Source organism: Cyprinodon tularosa, unplaced genomic scaffold, assembly GCF_016077235.1.
Source record: "Cyprinodon tularosa strain WSP-4 unplaced genomic scaffold, ASM1607723v1 ctg93, whole genome shotgun sequence".
Taxonomy (NCBI): Eukaryota; Metazoa; Chordata; class Actinopteri; order Cyprinodontiformes; family Cyprinodontidae; genus Cyprinodon; species Cyprinodon tularosa.
In genome coordinates, this window is record NW_024039707.1 from 445,846 (window position 1) to 466,735 (window position 20,890).

At 38.9% G+C, this 20,890-nt stretch overlaps 1 protein-coding gene across 1 annotated transcript; it reads left to right on the plus strand.

The window, feature by feature from the left end:
- The first annotated feature begins 5,870 nt into the window (after positions 1 to 5,870).
- brms1 (BRMS1 transcriptional repressor and anoikis regulator) lies at positions 5,871 to 20,235 on the plus strand. The gene is made up of 10 exons (XM_038274759.1): positions 5,871 to 6,010; positions 8,699 to 8,939; positions 9,033 to 9,123; positions 9,204 to 9,331; positions 9,556 to 9,635; positions 10,043 to 10,139; positions 18,628 to 18,717; positions 18,805 to 18,869; positions 19,829 to 19,868; positions 19,965 to 20,235. Exons 2-10 carry the CDS (start codon positions 8,705 to 8,707, stop codon positions 19,970 to 19,972), a joined length of 834 nt encoding a protein of 277 aa, XP_038130687.1. The 5' UTR covers positions 5,871 to 6,010; positions 8,699 to 8,704; the 3' UTR covers positions 19,973 to 20,235.
- Positions 20,236 to 20,890: the final 655 nt, after the last annotated feature.

Below are 20,890 nucleotides of genomic sequence, written 5' to 3' on the forward strand. Positions count from 1 at the left end.
ATTTGTCTGGGTTTTTTTTTGTTTTTGGAGGGAAGGGGGATATAGGACTGGTTCCTGTTTTAATTTCTAGTCAATCACAAACTGATAGTCATAAAGGGGAACCCTGTTGAAAAGCTGCCTTTTTAAAAATCACACCACAATAACCTGACATCACTTCCTCTGTTATTTACTTCCCATTTTCACTAAACGGATATGTCATTTCTCCAGGCTCCCTCCTTTGATTGTCACACGCCAGTAGAATCACCAATACGATGTCCAGAAATGGGGGGGAGTTTGTTTTCTCTTCTTTTTGTTGCTTCGTTTGAAACTGAATCATCTTTGATCCGTTTAGCCTTTTTCTTTTTTTCCTCTTTCTTCACTCGCCCGCATCTGAGACGTGTCAGTTTTATTTCCAGGTGCACAGGCAGAGCTGACATGCGTCCACAGCTGCAGCTTCATCTCCTCCCTCTCCAAAACACACCATTGCAAAGAACAAGCCATCTGTTTCTGATCGCCAACCAATCAGATCAGAGCCTGAGACCCTGCTGGCCAACAGCAGCGCTGGCATTTTTCGCGATTCGTCTGCACCTGCCGTTACAGACCTTTAACTGTCCTCTCAGATATAGCCCATTTACACGCTGCTGCTCTCTCATTTCTGCACCTTTTTCCTTCCCTTACTTCCATTTTTCTTTTCGTTCTTTTAATCAAATGTTGCCTTAGGTATAATTTATGTTACACAAACCAAAAAAAAACAAACAGGAGTACTTCAGTTTTCTGTTACTCAGCAGATCAACACTGCCTTCCAAAAGTATGAATGCTCCTTGAAAGTTTTCCCATTTTATCATCTTTAAAACCATAAACTCCACTCAATTTTAATAGGATTTTATGACAGTTCAACAAAAAGTAATGTCTAATTATGATCTCTAATTACAGTCTTAGTCCTGTTGTTGCAAACTGGAGAGATATGTACAATCCACAACGTATATTTTTCCTACCTGAGCTGTTTATCTCAGATGCTCCTCCAGAGTTATTCTGACTCTCTCTCTCTCCTGCTTCTCTGATGACTGCTAACCAATTAGGCCAATCTTTCTATTTCTGGTTGATGTAAAGCATTCAAAGCTGTGGGATTTTGTTTTACGGTGTTGGAATAATGCGGCAGAATTGAAATGCATTCCACACTTCCCATATTTTATTAGCAAAAATAATGTTAGTTCATCAAATGAAGTCCTAATAAAATACTTATGGAGGTTTGCGGTTTAACATGAATAAATGTGAAAAGTGAAATGCGAGTGAATACTTTTGCAAGCAGCTCTGCATTATGTGGAGAATTTGTGATCTTCTGTCACTCCTTGTTTCAAAATGTTTCTTTTTTTATTATTAGAAGTGAGTGTTTAATACTTAGGCCTTTTGAAACGATTCTGTTTTAGGTAAACAATGTTATTCACTCTGACCCATGTAAGACTGGTCTGTTTTTATCGTGATCATCACACCTCTTGATGCCAAGCCTTGGAATAACAGTTAGCTAATCAACAACAATAACAAAAAATCCATTCAGATGCATATTTCCGGTGCGATTGCTTTTGTCTTTATCTGTGGCATTTCCAGACTGAGCTCTCTGCGGTTTCCTCTTATTGGTCAGATTGTTTTAGGCAACTTCAATCAGCAGCTGAATTTGAGTGGATTTTATGTTTCTAAATTCAGGTTTTGGATTAAATATATATCTTCTTAGACTGTTATTGATAAGTATGATGTTTTTCTTTTTCTTACTGTTGGTGAAAATGTAAAAAAAAAAAAAAATCAAATATTGTATGCTGATGATCATTGAGGCTAAATACAAGAGCTAAACCATGCAGAATGGAGTAATAGTGGCAGTGTTTTGCTTTGTTTTGTTTTTTTAATGATTAGACAAACAAACAAATGTAGCAATATGAGAAACTGGTTTTGTTTTTTGCCCAATTTTGTTACACTTTTATGCAACTTTAATAAAAACATTTGAAATTCATTTTTTGTTTGTATTTAATTACCTTTTCTATAGCATCATGACTCTGTTTTCTTGTGATTGCCAGAAATAGGAACGTTTATTTTAAAATGTCGAATTTTTGTGTGTTGTGCTTTTAAGCCTCACTTAAATTTAAAAAGTCAAACACATTTAACTACAAGGGAAAAGAAGCCTGACTTAATATGAGTTAAACCCAGGAGGAAATGCTATTAAGACTGGAATCTAGCTGGCTTAGTTAGCTCACCAATGAAATTAGACTTTAATTGTTTGTTTTTTGTCCTTTAGGCACATTCAGGTCTGTTTAGTCCCACGGTTTTAGTAACAAAAACACTTTAAATTGCTACAGATGAACAGAACATAAGAAAAGATGTAATGGTATCTTTGGGATGAGGAATCTGACCAAAAGAACAAAAGCATTTCTACAAATAACGTCTCTATGCTCCCTGTGATCTGATGTGAAAAAAATGTGTAGTTTTTTTTAGAGCTTAACATTTCTATTATATCTTTTGCAAAACTAACATAGCATTTCAGAAGCAACATTGTACCGATGCTCAAACACGGTAGTGATAGTGTGGTGGTGTGGGGCTGGTTTCTTCCTTTAAAACTTGACCCACCAGCAGTAGATGAAAGCAGCCTTGGAGTCAAAAATGGGGCTGTTTTTAGCACTGTTGCCTTGCAGTAAGAAGGTCCTCGGTTTGAATCCTGCCAGAGGGTCTTTCAGCATGCAGTTTGCATATCTCCCTGTGCATGCATGGGTTCTCTCTGGGTACTCTGGCTTCCTCCCATAGTTCAGAAATGTGACGATCAGGTGGATTGGAATCATTAAATTGCTCTCTGGTGTGTATGAGCAAACTGACTACCAGTTCAGTGTGTACTCCACCTTAAGCCCAAATACTGCTGGACATAGGCAGCATGACCCCGATAAATAGGCAGCAGAAGATGGATGGATTCAAGAGTTTTATTGTCATTATGTAAAAATGGTGAAATGTTAGTGAGACAATGGCTCAGTATGTCCATATAATATGCTGCATTATAATACTAGCTACAATAATGATAGAGAGCGTTAATCTGGTGGGTCTTCAGGACCCACTGTCCTGCATGATATAGGCCCGATAAGAAAACCTAAAAAAGTGTCTGCTGTCATCATAACAAGTGCTATCAGTTAGGAAGGAGCTCAGACCAGGTATAGTATAGGAACCGTCTGCAGAGGCTGAAAATCACCCATTTATTTAAAGCATGAATGTGGGGGGAGCAAAAAGATTAAAACATGCAGGAAAGTGGATCTTGAGGGGTAAGGGTTGAAGATTCATAATGTAAAGCACATTATCAAGCCCATCAAAGAATGGCCTCAAATGACAACAATAAACAATTAGGTCTGGAGTAACTTTTTAAAAGTGTAATTCTTAAGAAATTCTTGTGTTGTGGAGTTAAAATGGAACTTTATGCCAGAAAACAATCATCAATTATCTCTGAATAGATATGTTATACAATTATCACAAACACTTAATAGTGGTTGTTGCTGTCAATAGTAGAACAATCAGTTATATAGTTTTTTTGATATTCCTTTTTATCAAAGATTAGCTATGAAATATTGCAAAACAGTATGAAACAGAAGAAATTGCCTATAGGAGGCAGCCCCTATTTTTTGTCAGCAAAGCAGCCATGTTATAGCAGTAAGCAGCAACAGGTGGTGCAGGAACAGCTCTGCCTTAATCACAGATCTTACTAGAGTCTCAATAATAGATCCATAAAGTAACCATTTCAGCATATTTATTATAAAACATGTTAAAAGATTTTATATACCGGTAAATACTCTACATTTCATGTTTGTGTCACGAAGCGAGAACGTTCTGAGGCTTTTGACGGTGTAATTTTGGCGCCATCTTGTGGTTGGAAATGGTTTAGCAACTATGTCATCGATCTCCTCAGTGGATAGAACAACATAAAGGAAATAAGGGTTGTATTTTTAGATACTAAATCCTCACTTACTACGAAAGTAAACCATGGCTTGATAATTGTAAATATTTCAGCCCTATTATTTCCTTGAATATCACTTTTTTTTTTTAGCAAGAGGTCTTCAGTTCACAACTGCTTTTTAATTTTTGCTTTAGAATTCCATAGAAATCTATCTGGCAACCTACAGTTTACTGATTTAAGTTTTTTTGTATAATTATAGGGCAAGAGTGAAAAGCCAATGCAATGAAAAACTTGTTGTTAGATGGGTAGTTATAAGGATAATTTGTGAAAGCCTTTAGCAACTGGGACACCTTTTACACATATTGGCACATAAACAAACACAAACATCTGAGAAGCAATGAGGTGTGATTTTGTGTCATAGGCAACTGGAAGCAGTAATGGTGAAATTAAAGGAAATTTGCTTTTCTGATGCAACCTACCGAAGACTGCGGACTGGGGATTACACAAACTGTATCCCTCACCATCCTTCAGAACACCTTTTCAACTGGCAACCAGCAGGAAACAGGCTTGTTTGTGCACATTCATCAGCATGTAGCAATGAAACTGAATTTTTAATCTACAATTAACAATTAGGTCTGCAGAGAGGATCATCAGAGCTGACCTTTTTCCCCAGCAGGAATTGTATGAGTCTAGGGTCAGAAAAGGGGAGGTAACATGTATAACTGCACATGCACACATTCTGGTAAAAGACATTTAGAGCATTTCTTTTCAGGCTGGGGCTACTGAGCACTTCTTACAGAAGTTTCTTTCCAATCTGACTGATGCCCTTTTTGGCGCTGCTGCAAACCCCTTTATGTTAAATGATTAAATTCATTTCAATTCATATTCTCTGATTCTTTTGAATGTAAGGACTGAATTATTATGTTTACCACAGAATGTGGGTTGAATCTCGATTTGGGCTTAGACTGGGCACACCAAGGTTCAAATAATCTTTAATCTAAGCTATTTATTTCCTTACCAGATGGTGTGTCATTATCCAGCTGGAGATGGGTTACATGTGGCTGCAATGTGTTCCTGGTTCCTTTATTTCCCACACTACTTCTAACAGTTTCCTTTAAATGCTCTTTTTTTTTTGCTTTTAGTTTTGTGTATTTAAAATCAACATTTCAATGTCCTTATGCAACTGTAGAACATTGAGATTTGTTTTAAGGCACTCAGTGAAATACTTTAAAAATCCAAATTTCAATCAAAAGTTATGTGTTGTGTTATTTTAATCCAGGACAAGACAATATTACTATTATTATATATTCATTTTTATGAAAAACAGAAACACATTATTTTTGGTACAACATAACCTTAGAGGCATTAATGCTGATACGGACACTTAAATTTTTTAGTTTATAAACATCAATATAATTGTTAAAAAGGCTTATTAACTTTTATTAACTTTTCAATTAGCTTTTTATCTTTTTTTTCTTGACTTGTTAACTTTTTTCAAATTATTTAAAGTAGGTAATATATAATTCAAGGGCTCATCTTATTGGTCAAATGCAACATAAGATGTACAGCCATGTAGCAGTATCTTTGCTGAATGCCTGAATATATATCTTGTGATTCTAGACCTCACATCCATTTGTAAGGAGTATGCAAGTGATCAAAAACAGTAACTTGTCCTATAAAGGGTTAAATGCAAAGTGCATTATAAATTGAATATTAGCCTATTATTGTTGTTCTTGTTCAGGGTCTTGTTTGTTGCCTGAGAGGCTTTCTGCAAATCTCTGTGGGGAAATGTTTCAGTTTATCTAAATATATTAGATAATTGATTAACATTAATTATTTCCTTTGCTGAATATACCATAAAATATCATTATACGTTTTGATTGGCTTGCGAGAGCTATTTTTAAAATCTGATTGGTTGAGGGGATTGCGGGATGGGCTCTCCCATTGGACAACTTCACCGAACCTCTCGACGCTGATTGGCTGAGCCGACGGGCTCGATGAGTCCGGCAAAGTGTCGAACAGAAACGGAGCCAGGCGAAGAGGAAGTACTTTTCACAATGGAAATAAAAAAGTGAGACGAACTTCAAACTTTCTGCGAATCGACAGCTTTACGAGGTAAGTTTTCCCTCTTTGCCTTCAGATGCAGCGGCTGGTTTAAATAAACTGCATCGGCTGGATGCACACACGGAGCAGAAGACACGGTTAATCCCAAGTGTTGCTGTCCTGTAGATCAGTCTAAAAGATGCTCCTGGTTTAACAGATGGTGGATTATACTGCATAGCAATAAACTCTTTATCTGTTAGTTTCATTTTGCAGTCATAAAATCATGTTTGGGTGACTGTGAATACGATGATTCCCTCGCTGTGTTTCAACGTTAGCTAGTGTTGCACTTGACTTCGCTGGCCGTAACAGGGAAACCGTTTCATCTTTTCCCGTTCGGGGTTTATTAGTAGAAAAACTTTCAACACAACTAAAATTTTGTCTGTCTAGTTGAGTCTAAATGTCGTCGCGCTTCGTCGTTTATCGTTTTCTACTAAATGACATCACGAAAGCCGCTAAACATCAAGCAAGAAATGTTTCTAACAATCGACTTCCGGTCTTACCAAATTAAACCGTCGTTTTTCGTTGTTACTTAAAAGTTGAAGAAGTTTTAAAAATATATTTGTATTAATAAATTATTAGTACTTACTATATTCTTAATTTGATAATTTTGTTTTAGTTAATTATTGAACTTTCATAGATATATGTGATGTTTTAAAGAATACTTTTATTTTGGGGTTATTTCCGGTTCCGCTAGTTTTTGTATCTTCACAAAAACAGCAGAAACCATAATGTAGTTTAATCTCTTCTTTATTTTTTGTTTATCTAATACAAGTTATTTGTAGCAGATCATTATGACAGAAAATAAGTAATGGAAGCACATGTTCATTTCTCTTTTTAAGAACAGGATAATTGTTGCATCTCATCATTTCTATAAAGAATGCAAACTGATCTAAATGAAATAGTACATGGTCTGAAATGCTAAATAATTTCAAATGAACTAGAAAATGTGTATCGCAGCTCCACTGAGTCACACAGAAAACACTTTTAACCATCTCAGACTCAAATTAAGTTGTTGTTGCAGGAAAAAAAACTGATATTTGGAGAAAATGGTCATATAGGATAGTAATATACAATTCAAACTTTTTTTTTTGAGAGAGACTTTTACATCCAATGAATTCTGGGATGTTGCAGATTTGCAACAGTGGCCCGGAGTGGTAAATTAGCACTTAAGACTGAATCTGATATGAACGTTAACTTTATTTGAATGTCACAAACAAAAAAATTAACAAAATGAAATTCGAAGAAAAAAAAATTCTTTCACAAAATTAGAGACAAATTTTTCTCAAACTTTTTCTCTACTGACATCTCAAAACCTCTTGAGAAGGCCGTTTCTGTTAAACTGTTGCTCAAAATATAGGCAGACTAGTAGATAAAGCATGTAGCATACGTTGGTACCTGTTTGGGCACACGTTGCGAATCCACAACATTGAAATCGAGATGCCTCTGGTGAAAAACCCAGAGGAGATAAAATCTACTAATTGGCATGTGTCATGTCTATACACATTCATGATTCGCCTTATGTAGTATTGATTTCAAAATAATGGAAATTGGTAGTGATACTTACATGAAATTGGTGCTTAGAAAATCTGTTTCAGTGACACCAAGGACTCAGCCATGTTGAAAGTGATTCAGCAGTGCTAAATGGTGAGCTGGAGAGAAACTGTTTGTTGCAAATGCACAACTAGGTCCTTTTGTTGTATTTTTGAGTAACAAAAGCTCTTAAAATGTGGATGTGGAGTAATTAGCTAAGTGGGATTTAGCTGTTGCAAATCTGCAACATCTGCCTGGAGAGGGTTAATATAAAAAAAGTCCTTAAAGTAAATATAAAAGAGAATATAAACTAATGTTATTACACTTTCAGACTCACCGTGGGGTTTTGTGTGTGTTAAACAATTTAACATGTTACATTTAAAGACACAGAATCATAATTCATCACTGTATTTTTTCTTTTTTTTTGCCTCTTTTACTTAAATAGAATATTTAAACAAAATGAAATAAATGAGCAGTATCCGTCTTGTTCCTTTATTTGCTCTTAAAGAAACACAACAACTTTTATGTGTTTTGCTTAATTAGACTACCAGTGTTCATGCAGAATGCAGTCTGTTGTTCATAAGTTGTAATTATTAAGTTTTCTGTTAAGAAGTATTGTGTCTCTCAAAAGTAATCACTTCTTTTGAACTTTTGCAGATTTTGTCACATAACTACAAACCTTAATATATTTTATACATTCTAAAGCAGTGCATATCTGCGTCTTGGTAGGGAAATTGGATATCTTTGTACATCTTGGATTTAATATACATCCAGTTTTTCCTGCCGGCATCAAAAAGCATCATACTGCTTTAACGAACACAGCATGAGGGGTCAGGGATACGATTGAGGTGAGCTTATAAAACTAGGTACAGCACGTTTCAGCACCTCAACAAGCTCTGTTCAGTTCATCATGCAAAAAGCTGACTAAGATATGACTTCCCAGATAGACTGACATTAAAAGGCTTGTGGTACACGCAAGAAATGCATACAAGAAACTTTATACATCACCCTGAACAAACCATCCCAGGGAAGCAAGGTGTTGGCAGCATCATGCTTTGTTGAGATTGTGTTTTTTATGGTGGAGCTCAGAGATGCTGAAGGCTAATACTTTTTTAAGATCACATATTCCATTTCCTGAAGATTTGACTCATCTCTTCTTCCTGTTTCCAGCCCATTATGCCTGCTCAACCCGCTGAGAGGGAGCCGGAGGAGGAGATGGAGGCAGACGGAGAGTCGCAGCTCCCCGAAGCCAACGGAGAGGTGGAGGAACCAAAGGACGAGGAGACAGTGGGGGGTGGAGGAGGAGAGGAGACAATGGAGGAGAGCTTGGAGGAGAGAGACAGCGACATGGAGGAGAGTGAGGAGGTAGAGGAAGAGGAGGAGGAGGAGGAGGAGGAAGAGGAGAGTTCAGGTAGAAAATCCCGTGGGCAAAAACAAAATGTTAGCATCAATCCAGCCTTGGATAAAGGTTAAATTTGTCTTCTGTCTTTGTGTCTCTCTGAAGAAATGGACGATGAGGACTGCGAACGGAGAAGAGGAGAGTGCCTGGACGAGATGATGGATCTGGAGAAACAATTCCAGGAGCTCAAAGAGAAGTAATTTTCCCTCTTTTTTTCAAATCATGCCCGTATTGTAATTCTCAACAATCTGAGGCGGCCCCACGGTGTGCTTCCAGGCTGTTTAGGGAGCGGCTGAACCAGGTGAAGGTGAAGCTGGACGAGGTGCTGACTGGGAAGGCGGGAGAATACAGAGAGCCACTGGATGCGTTACAGAACAGCATGCAGATACGAACACAAGTAGCAGGTAAATAAAGCTGTGAATCCTGAACTTTTTATTATTGAATAAAACACTGCCATCAAAATGTCTTTATCCACCTGTTGTCTAGAAGTGCTTTAACCTTGAAGGGTTTCAGGAGGCTGGTGCCTTTCTCCACCAGTTATTAGGTGGGATTATTGTTCATCAACTTCCCCAGGTTAAAGTTATGAATCCTAACTTGTCTGCCTGCCTGTTTTTGGCTCTTTCTGCAGGGGTATACAAGGAGCTGTGCATGCAGGTCATCAAACACAAGTACGACTGTGAAGTTCAAGGGGCGAGGCAACACCTGGAGGTGATCCATTGCACAGCAACGCATCCAGAGCTGAGCTCAAAATGCTTGGAGCTGCAGAGAGTTTAGTACTGGATTAAGCCATCGTTAATCCTTGTTTTCATATTAGATTTACAGGGAAATCTCTTTCACCTCTTATCCATGCATCAAAAGTTATTTTCAGTTATTTTAAATCTAAACCAAGGGTCTTGCAAAACAACAAAATAGAGATGTTTTAAGAGCTCTCAAATTGTTTTCCTGTGAAATCTGGACAGGTTTGTAGAAATCCAGCAGCTCAGGATTGTTCTTTTAACTTTAGGTTGGGTTATTTTTAGTTAACATCTGCCTGATCTGACGTCCATGTCGCCCCAGTCCATGTGACCCTGAGTGACTGACGGTGGGGTTAAGGTTTAATGATGTGTGTGCTGCAGAGTGAGCGCTCCTTGCTGTTCGACGCCATGAAGGCGGAGCTCCTGGAGAAAATTCGCAGACTAGAGGAGGACAGACAGAACATAGACCTCAGCTCAGGTAAGCACAGCTTACATTAAAGGAATAGTACAGGTGCTGGTCATAAAATTAGAATATCATGAAAAAGTAGATTGATTTCAGTAATTCCATTTAAAAAGTGAAACTTGTATATTATATTCATACATTACATACAAACTCATATATTTCAGATGTTTATTTTGTTTAATTTTGATGATTACAAATGACAACAAATGAAAATCTCAAATTCATCATATCAGAAAATTAGAATATTACTGAAGACCAATAAAAACAAAGGATTTATAGAAATGTTGGCCAACTGAAAAGTATGAACATGAAAAGTATGAGCATGTACAGCACTCAGTATTTAGTTGGGCCTCCTTTGGCCTGTATTACTGCAGCAATGCGGCGTGGCATGGAGTCGATCAGTCTGTGGCACTGCTCAGGTGTTATGATAGCCCAGGTTGCTCTAATAGTGGCTTTTAGCTCTTCTGAATTGTTGGGTCTGGTGTATTGCATCTTCTTCTTCACAATACCCCATAGATTTTCTATGGGGTTAAGGTCAGGAGAGTTTGCTGGCCAATTAAGAACAGGGATACCATGGTCCTTCAACCAGGTACTGGTAGCTTTGGCACTGTGTGCAGGTGCCAAGTCCTGTTGGAAAATGAAATCTGCATCTCCAAAAAGTTGGTCAGCTGCAGGAAGCATGAAGTGCTCTAAAACTTCCTGGTATGTGGCTGCGTTGACCCTGGACCTCAGAAAACACAATGGACCAACACCAGCAGATGACATGGCACCCCAAACCATCACTGACTGTGGAAACTTTACACTGGACTTCAAGCAACGTGGATGAAGTGCCTCTCTTCTTTTCCTCCAGACTCTGGGACCTTGATTTCCAAAGGAAATGCAAAATTTACTTTCATCAGAGAACATGACTTTGGACCACTCACCAGCAGTCCAGTCCTGTTTCTCTTTAGCCCAGGCAAGACGCTTCTGACGCTGTCTGTGGTTCAAGAGTGGCTTGACACAAGGAATGCGACAGCAGAAACCCATGTCTTTCATACGTCTGTGTGTGGTGGTTCTTGAAGCACTCACTCCAGCTGCAGTCCACTCTTTGTGAATCTCCCCCACATTTTTGAATGGGTTTTGTTTCACAATCCTCTCCAGGGTGCGGTTATCTCTCTTGCTTGTACACTTTTTTCGACCACATCTTTTCCTTCCCTTCGCCTCTCTATTAATGTGCTTGGACACTGAGCTCTGTGAACAGCCAGCCTCTTTAGCGATGACCTTTTGTGTCTTGCCCTCCTTGTGCAAGGTGTCGATGGTCGTCTTTTGGACAACTGTCAAGTCAGCAGTCTTCCCCATGATTGTGTAGCCTATAGAACTAGACTGAAAGACCATTTAAAGGCTTTTGCAGGTGGTTTGAGTTAATTAGCTGATTAGAGTGTGGCACCAGGGGCCATCAATTTTGAACCTTTTCACAATATTCTAATTTTCTGATATGATGAATTTGAGATTTTCATTTGTTGTCATTTGTAATCATCAAAATTAAACAAAATAAACATCTGAAATATATGAGTTTGTATGTAATGTATGAATATAATATACAAGTTTCACTTTTTAAATGGAATTACTGAAATCAATCTACTTTTTCATGATATTCTAATTTTATGACCAGCACCTGTACACCCAAAACATGATTAGCCTTCATTTTCTACTCACCCCCATGCTGAACAACACTCTGGAGTACTTTTTTGATATCTCAAATGCATCTGGAGATCTGGGAGGCTTCTTGCTGTCTGCTGACATTCAAATAATGGAGGTGCCCAGCGCCCGAAGCAGAAAGGTCCATAAAAGTCCACAAAAAACGTGTCAATACTCCTCCATACTGCTCGTCCAATGTATTCCAAGTTTCCTGAGTGGGTAGCATCCAGAATTTACTCGAAACAAAGTCATTTAGAATGTTTTTAGAGCATAAACAGTAGTGTATATGATTTCCTGAAAGCGCGTTCACGACGCTACGGAAGCCGGCAGACCAAACCAGCGCATTCAGCTCGGCAAAGAACTCATGCTCTTCCTCAACACTGAAGTCCTCAGACATTTTTCTTTCGTTGTTTCTTTCTTTGCACAGGTAAACAGCACATTTCTTCTTCTACGCTTGCATTATTGGCAGAGCAGACGCTGAATGCGCACTTTCATCTGGTTTGGTCTGCCGGCTTCCGTAGCGTCGTGATCGCGCATGTGCGCGCTTTCAGGAAATCCTATACACTACTGTTTATGCTCTAAAAACATTCTAAATGACTTCGTTTCGAGTAAATTCTGGACGCTACCCACTCAGGACACTTGGAATACATTGGACGAGCAGTATGGAGGGATATTGACACGGTTTTTGTGGACTTTTATGGACCTTTCTGTCTCGGGCACCATAGACCTCCATTATTTGAATGTCAGCAGACAGCAAGAAGCCTCCCAGATCTCCAGATGCATTTGAGATATCAAAAAAGTACTCCAGAGTGTTGTTCAGCATGGGGGTGAGTAGAAAATGAAGGCTAATCATGTTTTGGGTGTACTATTCCTTTAAAGCTTGTTGAGGCTGCTGCCACTTGTTCAGAGCTTCTGCACAGACTGTTTTTGTGTCCATCACCTTCTTTTTGTCCTCCTCTTTCTGTAGTGTGTCTTGTCATCCTTCCTTGTTTTGTCGTTTTTTTCCATCTATACCAATGCCTTTTTTCTTCCTTTCCTTTACGGTGTCATTCCTTCTTCTCTACATCATGTTCTGCTTTCCTCCTGTCTTCCTTTCTGGTTTCCTCCCTTTCCTTTCTTGTGCCCTTACATAGTAAAAAAAGAAAGGATGGGAAAACAGGCCAGGAAGCAAGACCAGACGAGCTAAATAAAATAAGAGTCCATCCTTTCATTTTCTGTATCCTTCCTTGTGTGTGCTCTTCATCCTGTCTCCTCTTGTCTTTACCTTCTTCTTCTGACATCCTGCTTTTCTTTCCTTTCTCTGTTACCTACCTACCTTATCTACTTTCTCGTTCCTTCCTTCTTTCCTCACTCACTTACTCACTCACTTTCTTACTTACTCACTTTCTTACTTACTCAGTTTCTCACTTACTCACTCACTCACTAACTCACTCACTTTCTCTCTCACTTACATACTCACTTGCTCACTTCCTTACTTACTCAGTTTGTCACTTACTTACTTACTCACTTACTCACTCACTCACTGACTCACTTTCTTTCTTATTCACTTACTCACTTACTCACTTTGTTACTTACTCAGTTTCTAACTTACTCACTCACTGACTTACTCACTCACTCACTGACTTACTCACTCACTCACTGACTTACTCACTCACTCACTCACTTACTCACTCACTTACTCACTGACTTACTTACTCACTGACTTACTCACTGACTTACTCACTCACTTACTCACTGACTTACTTACTCACTGACTTACTTACTCACTGACTTACTCACTGACTTACTCACTCACTTACTCACTGACTTACTTACTCACTGACTTACTTACTCACTGACTTACTCACTGACTTACTCACTCACTCACTTACTCAATTCCTTACTTACACAGTTTCTCACTTAATCAGTTTCTCACTTACTCAGTTTCTCACTCACTCACTCACTCACTCACTCACTCACTCACTCACTCACTTAATTTTTAATTCAGTCACTTACTTACTCACTTTCTTACTTACTCAGTTTCTTACTTACTCACTTAATTACTCACTTTCTCACTTACTCACTCACTCACTGACTTACTTACCTACTCACTCACTCACTCAATTTCTCACTTACTCACTCACTCACTCACTTACTGACTCACTCACTTTCTCACTTACTAACTCACTTTCTCACTCGTTTACTCACTTTCTCACTTACTCACTCACTCACTTACTCACGTTCTCACTCGTTTACTCACTTTCTCACTCACTCACTCACTTTCTCACTCACTCACTCACTTTCTCACTCACTCACTCACTTTCTCACTCACTCACTCACTTTCTCACTCACTTTCTCACTTACTCACTCACTCACTCACTTACTCACGTTCTCACTCGTTTACTCACTTTCTCACTCACTCACTCACTTTCTCACTCACTCACTCACTTTCTCACTCACTCACTCACTTTCTCACTCACTCACTCACTTTCTCACTCACTCACTTTCTCACTCACTCACTCACTTTCTCACTCACTCACTCACTTTCTCACTCACTTTCTCACTTACTCACTCACTCACTCACTTACTCACGTTCTCACTCGTTTACTCACTTTCTCACTCACTCACTCACTCACTTACTCACGTTCTCACTCGTTTACTCACTTTCTCACTCACTCACTCACTCACTCACTTTCTCACTCACTCACTTTCTCACTCACTTACTCACTTTCTCACTCACTCACTCACTTTCTCACTCACTTTCTCACTTACTCACTCACTCACTCAATTACTCATTTACTGACTCACTTACTCACTGGTTTACTAACTTTCTCACTTACTCAATTTCTCACTCACTCACTTTCTCACTTACTCACTCACTTTCTCACTTACTCACTCACTCACTCACTCACTTTCTCACTTACTCACTTTCTCACTTGTTTACTCACTTACTCACTCAATCACTCACTTACTCACTCACTCACTTACTCACTTTCTCACTCGTTTACTCACTTTCTCACTCACTCACTCACTCACTCACTTTCTCACTCACTCACTCACTTTCTCACTCACTCACTCACTTTCTCACTTACTCACTCACTCACTTACTCACTCACTCACTTACTCACTTTCTCACTCGTTTATTCACTCACTCACTTACTCACTCACTCACTTTCTCACTTACTCACTTTCTCACTTGTTTACTTACTTACTTACTCACTCACTCACTTACTCACTTTCTCACTCGTTTACTCACTTTCTCACTCACTCACTCACTTTCTCACTCACTCACTCACTTTCTCACTCACTCACTTTCTCACTCACTCACTCACTTTCTCACTCACTTTCTCACTAACTTACTCACTCACTCACTTACTCACTTTCTCACTCGTTTATTCACTCACTCACTTACTCACTCACTCACTCACTCACTTACTTTCTCACTCGTTTACTCACTCACTCACTTACTTACTCACTCACTTACTCACTCACTTACTCACTTTCTCACTCGTTTATTCACTCACTCACTCACTCACTTACTCACTCACTTACTCACTCACTCACTCACTTACTCACTCACTCACTCACTTACTCACTCACTCACTTACTCACTTACTCACTCACTTACTCACTGGTTTACTAACTTTCTCACTTACTCAATTTCTCACTCACTCACTTTCTCACTTACTCACTCACTCACTCACTCACTTTCTCACTTACTCACTTTCTCACTTGTTTACTCACTTACTCACTCAATCACTCACTTACTCACTCACTCACTTACTCACTTTCTCACTCGTTTACTCACTTTCTCACTCACTCACTCACTCACTCACTTTCTCACTCACTTTCTCACTCACTCACTCACTTTCTCACTTACTCACTCACTAACTTACTCACTCACTCACTCACTTACTCACTTTCTCACTTGTTTATTCACTCACTCACTTACTCACTCACTCACTTTCTCACTTACTCACTTTCTCACTTGTTTACTCACTTACTCACTCAATCACTCACTTACTCACTCACTCACTTACTCACTTTCTCACTCGTTTACTCACTTTCTCACTCACTCACTCACTCACTCACTTTCTCACTCACTCACTCACTTTCTCACTCACTTTCTCACTAACTTACTCACTCACTCACTTTCTCACTCGTTTATTCACTCACTCACTTACTCACTTACTCACTCACTCACTCACTCACTTACTCACTTTCTCACTCGTTTACTCACTCACTCACTTACTCACTCACTCACTCACTCACTTACTCACTTTCTCACTCGTTTATTCACTCACTCACTCACTCACTCACTCACTCACTTTCTCACTTACTCACTCACTCACTCACTTACTGACTCACTCACTTTCTCACTTACTAACTCACTTTCTCACTCGTTTACTCACTTTCTCACTTACTCACTCACTCACTTACTCACGTTCTCACTCGTTTACTCACTTTCTCACTCACTCACTCACTTTCTCACTCACTCACTCACTTTCTCACTCACTTTCTCACTCACTCACTCACTTTCTCACTCACTTTCTCACTCACTTTCTCACTTACTCACTCACTCACTCACTTACTCACGTTCTCACTCGTTTACTCACTTTCTCACTCACTCACTCACTTTCTCACTCACTCACTTTCTCACTCACTCACTCACTTTCTCACTCACTCACTCACTTTCTCACTCACTTTCTCACTTACTCACTCACTCACTCACTTACTCACTCACTCACTCACTCACTCACTCACTCACTCACTTTCTCACTCACTTACTCACTTTCTCACTCACTCACTCACTTTCTCACTCACTTTCTCACTTACTCACTCACTCACTCAATTACTCATTTACTGACTCACTTACTCACTGGTTTACTAACTTTCTCACTTACTCAATTTCTCACTCACTCACTTTCTCACTTACTCACTCACTTTCTCACTTACTCACTCACTCACTCACTCACTTTCTCACTTACTCACTTTCTCACTTGTTTACTCACTTACTCACTCAATCACTCACTTACTCACTCACTCACTTACTCACTTTCTCACTTACTCACTTTCTCACTTGTTTACTCACTTACTCACTCAATCACTCACTTACTCACTCACTCACTTACTCACTTTCTCACTCGTTTACTCACTTTCTCACTCACTCACTCACTCACTTTCTCACTCACTCACTCACTTTCTCACTCACTCACTCACTTTCTCACTTACTCACTCACTAACTTACTCACTCACTCACTTACTCACTTTCTCACTTGTTTATTCACTCACTCACTTACTCACTCACTCACTTTCTCACTTACTCACTTTCTCACTTGTTTACTTACTTACTTACTCACTCACCCACTTACTCACTTTCTCACTCGTTTACTCACTTTCTCACTCACTCACTCACTTTCTCACTCACTCACTCACTTTCTCACTCACTCACTTTCTCACTCACTCACTCACTTTCTCACTCACTTTCTCACTAACTTACTCACTCACTCACTTACTCACTTTCTCACTTGTTTAGTCACTCACTCACTTACTCACTCACTCACTCACTCACTTACTTTCTCACTCGTTTACTCACTCACTCACTTACTTACTCACTCACTTACTCACTCACTTACTCACTTTCTCACTCGTTTATTCACTCACTCACTCACTCACTTTCTCACTAACTTTCTCACTTACTCACTCAATCACTCACTTACTCACTCACTCACTCACTTACTCACTCACTCACTTACTCATTTACTGACTCACTTACTCACTGGTTTACTAACTTTCTCACTTACTCAATTTCTCACTCACTCACTTTCTCACTTACTCACTCACTCACTCACTCACTTTCTCACTTACTCACTTTCTCACTTGTTTACTCACTTACTCACTCAATCACTCACTTACTCACTCACTCACTTACTCACTTTCTCACTCGTTTACTCACTTTCTCACTCACTCACTCACTCACTCACTCACTTTCTCACTCACTCACTCACTTTCTCACTCACTCACTCACTTTCTCACTTACTCACTCACTAACTTACTCACTCACTCACTTACTCACTTTCTCACTTGTTTATTCACGCACTCACTTACTCACTCACTCACTTTCTCACTTACTCACTTTCTCACTTGTTTACTCACTTACTCACTCAATCACTCACTTACTCACTCACTCACTTACTCACTTTCTCACTCGTTTACTCACTTTCTCACTCACTCACTCACTCACTCACTCGCTCACTCACTCACTTTCTCACTCACTCACTCACTTTCTCACTCACTTTCTCACTAACTTACTCACTCACTCACTTTCTCACTCGTTTATTCACTCACTCACTCACTCACTTACTCACTCACTCACTTACTCACTTTCTCACTCGTTTACTCACTCACTTACTTACTCACTCACTTACTCACTCACTTACTCACTTTCTCACTCGTTTATTCACTCACTCACTCACTCACTCACTCACTCACTCACTTTCTTACTTACTCACTGTTAGTCACTCACTCACATTCAGAAGTATCATCTTTTTTTGTTTGTGTTTTTTTGTTCTTTCTTACTTTTGTCTCTGCCTTTTATTCCTGTCGTCTTGATGTTCCCCTTTTTCTCCAGTCCTTTGTCTTCTTCCTTTCATTGGTCTCTACCGTTCATTTTGTTTTGCTTGTTCTTGCAGTTAAAATATTTAACTCTGCAACATTTAAAATAAATGAGTAGGAACTCTACTAACTTTACAGGCTGTTTTACTTTTTAGTTTGAAGCGATTTCTGACGTACGGTAAAAGTTTTTTCACTGCGATTATTCAAACTCTGGAGCTTCTCTTTGTTGCAGAATGGAGCGACGAGCTGAGAGGGAAGAAATGTAAAAGGAAGGACCTGCTCGGCCGCTCAGAGAGGAAGAAAAAGGTTGCTCTAGTTTCAGGTAAGGAATTTAAATAGAGCAAGCATCCTGTTGAAGCAATAATCTGATGTATTCAGGCGAGGTGAAAACTCCACCCTTATGTTCCAGGGCCGTTTATTGTCTACATGTTGAGAGATATCGACATCCTCGAAGACTGGACCGCCATCAAGAAGGTTAGAAATCAGTTTAATTGTCTTGAGTACAAAAAAATGACCCGGATAAAGCTACAGCCTCACTGTTGATATCTTCGTCCAGGAATGTGTTTTGAATCATTACAATGATATGAGCTGCAGTATTGGTCTGTTCATTTATCACCTGATTATGTCGCTATGTTTAATTTAAACAATGCCTTAAAAAAATCTGCTGCCTTGAGTCTGTCCTACTTGTTTAATATTACATTGGCATTTAAATTTGCAAGTTCATAACCTTTGAATTATATTATGCAATAGTTATTGTAGTCCCTTTGAAGAAGAGGAATACGCAAGCTAATACTGGGTGAGTGATAGAGAGCTGCAGGAGGACTGTGAGCGTCTGTCTCAAGGATTAAAATCAATTTCCTTTAGGGCTGAAATGATCAGATTAATCACGATTAATTGGTTATTGAAATAATCAACTAATTTAGTAATTAATTAATCGTTAACTGGAGTATATAGACTCAAACATGCATTTAACTGACAGTTCGACACATTTAAGGCAGTAATTATACAATAATAAAAAACAAAAAAAAAATTCTGTCCATATGCTCTATCCAGAACTTTTCAAGTGGAAAACTTTTTAATTTTGTAAAAAGTCTTCTTTAAGGAAGCTTTGACTATCTTAATCAATTAATTGAAAAGATAATCAACAGATGAATCGATTTTTGATATAATTGTTATTTGCAGCCTTAAGTTCATTATAAAATCCGTATTGGAACATTTATATCAATATTGATTCAAATCAGTATTAAATTAGTGGTTAGGCTACCCCTAACTACTTCAGCATGATCAAATCTGCTGTTACTTTAGTTCATTTTTAATTTAGTGTTTGGTTTTTAACATGCTAAGCTGTCTGAGCGTCAGATATCAGATTTTCTTCCGGCAGGCGGGGCAACCTTCAAGATCATGTTTACAATAAGTGTTTCTGTGTCTTCCAGGCAAAAGCAGCTCTCTCCCCACTAAAAAAGAAAGCTGAGAGTAAGTTTATTTCAGCTGCAGAGAACAAAACAAATGGTACCAACCTGTCCCTCTTTGAGAGTTTAACCTCTAACTCTTCTCCTGGGTGTCTTTCAGAGCGGTGATGATGTGAAGATCTGAGCTGCAGACGCCAAACCTAACTGAAGCACTCACATTCCCAGTTTCTGCCTCCGACACCTGTGTGTTTGACTGAAACACAGCAGCAGCAACTTTTATTTTATTTTATTTTTTAAGTTTGTTGGGAAAGCCTTCGACCCCCCCCAGCTTGTTTGTTATACGTTAATATTTAAGATGCGTTCTTAATTAAATGACTTCATGTATTTATAGAATGATTTATAATGCTGATTAAAGTTTTAATCTTTTACGACACAGGTCTTTAGCTCATTCTTTTCTGACAAAGAAAAAAATATATAACAACATTGAAGGGTAATACCTGCGACTACCGGTACACATCTGTTATCTGAATGGCATAGGGACGATACTCCTCCAGATATCTGGTGTTTGTCCAGCCTAAAGAGGGAACATTTTCTGCTCTTATGGGCACCGCTACAGCGCAGCATTACTCAAATCTGACCTTTTCTGGTACAGATAGGCGTAGGTGTACAGAGGAAGAAACCAGGAGGCCTTTCTCTAAATGGAAGAAGAATGTAACTCGCTGCTAAGACTCCTTTCGAAGAAGAAATGAGGGATTCAGTTGGGTTTGGAAGTTTATTTGACAATATGAAAGGGAAAGATTTGGGCACATTTCATAAAACATCAGCAAATCAAACCAAAATGAATAAAATAGAAATGAATAAATGGGTGATCAAGCCTCCGGATGACGAATAAAGATATATATATATTTAACAGACGCCTGTAATAAACATTGTTGTGCTGGGATTGTTAAATGTGACACTACCCTCCTCCAAACTCCTCACAGCTGCTTGCTGAGCTTACGCGCCTGCCTCTCCCTGGCCTCAAAGGCCGCCTTGGTGTCCAGAAGCTCATCCAGCTGCCGGCGGATCCGGGCCATGTCCAGCTGG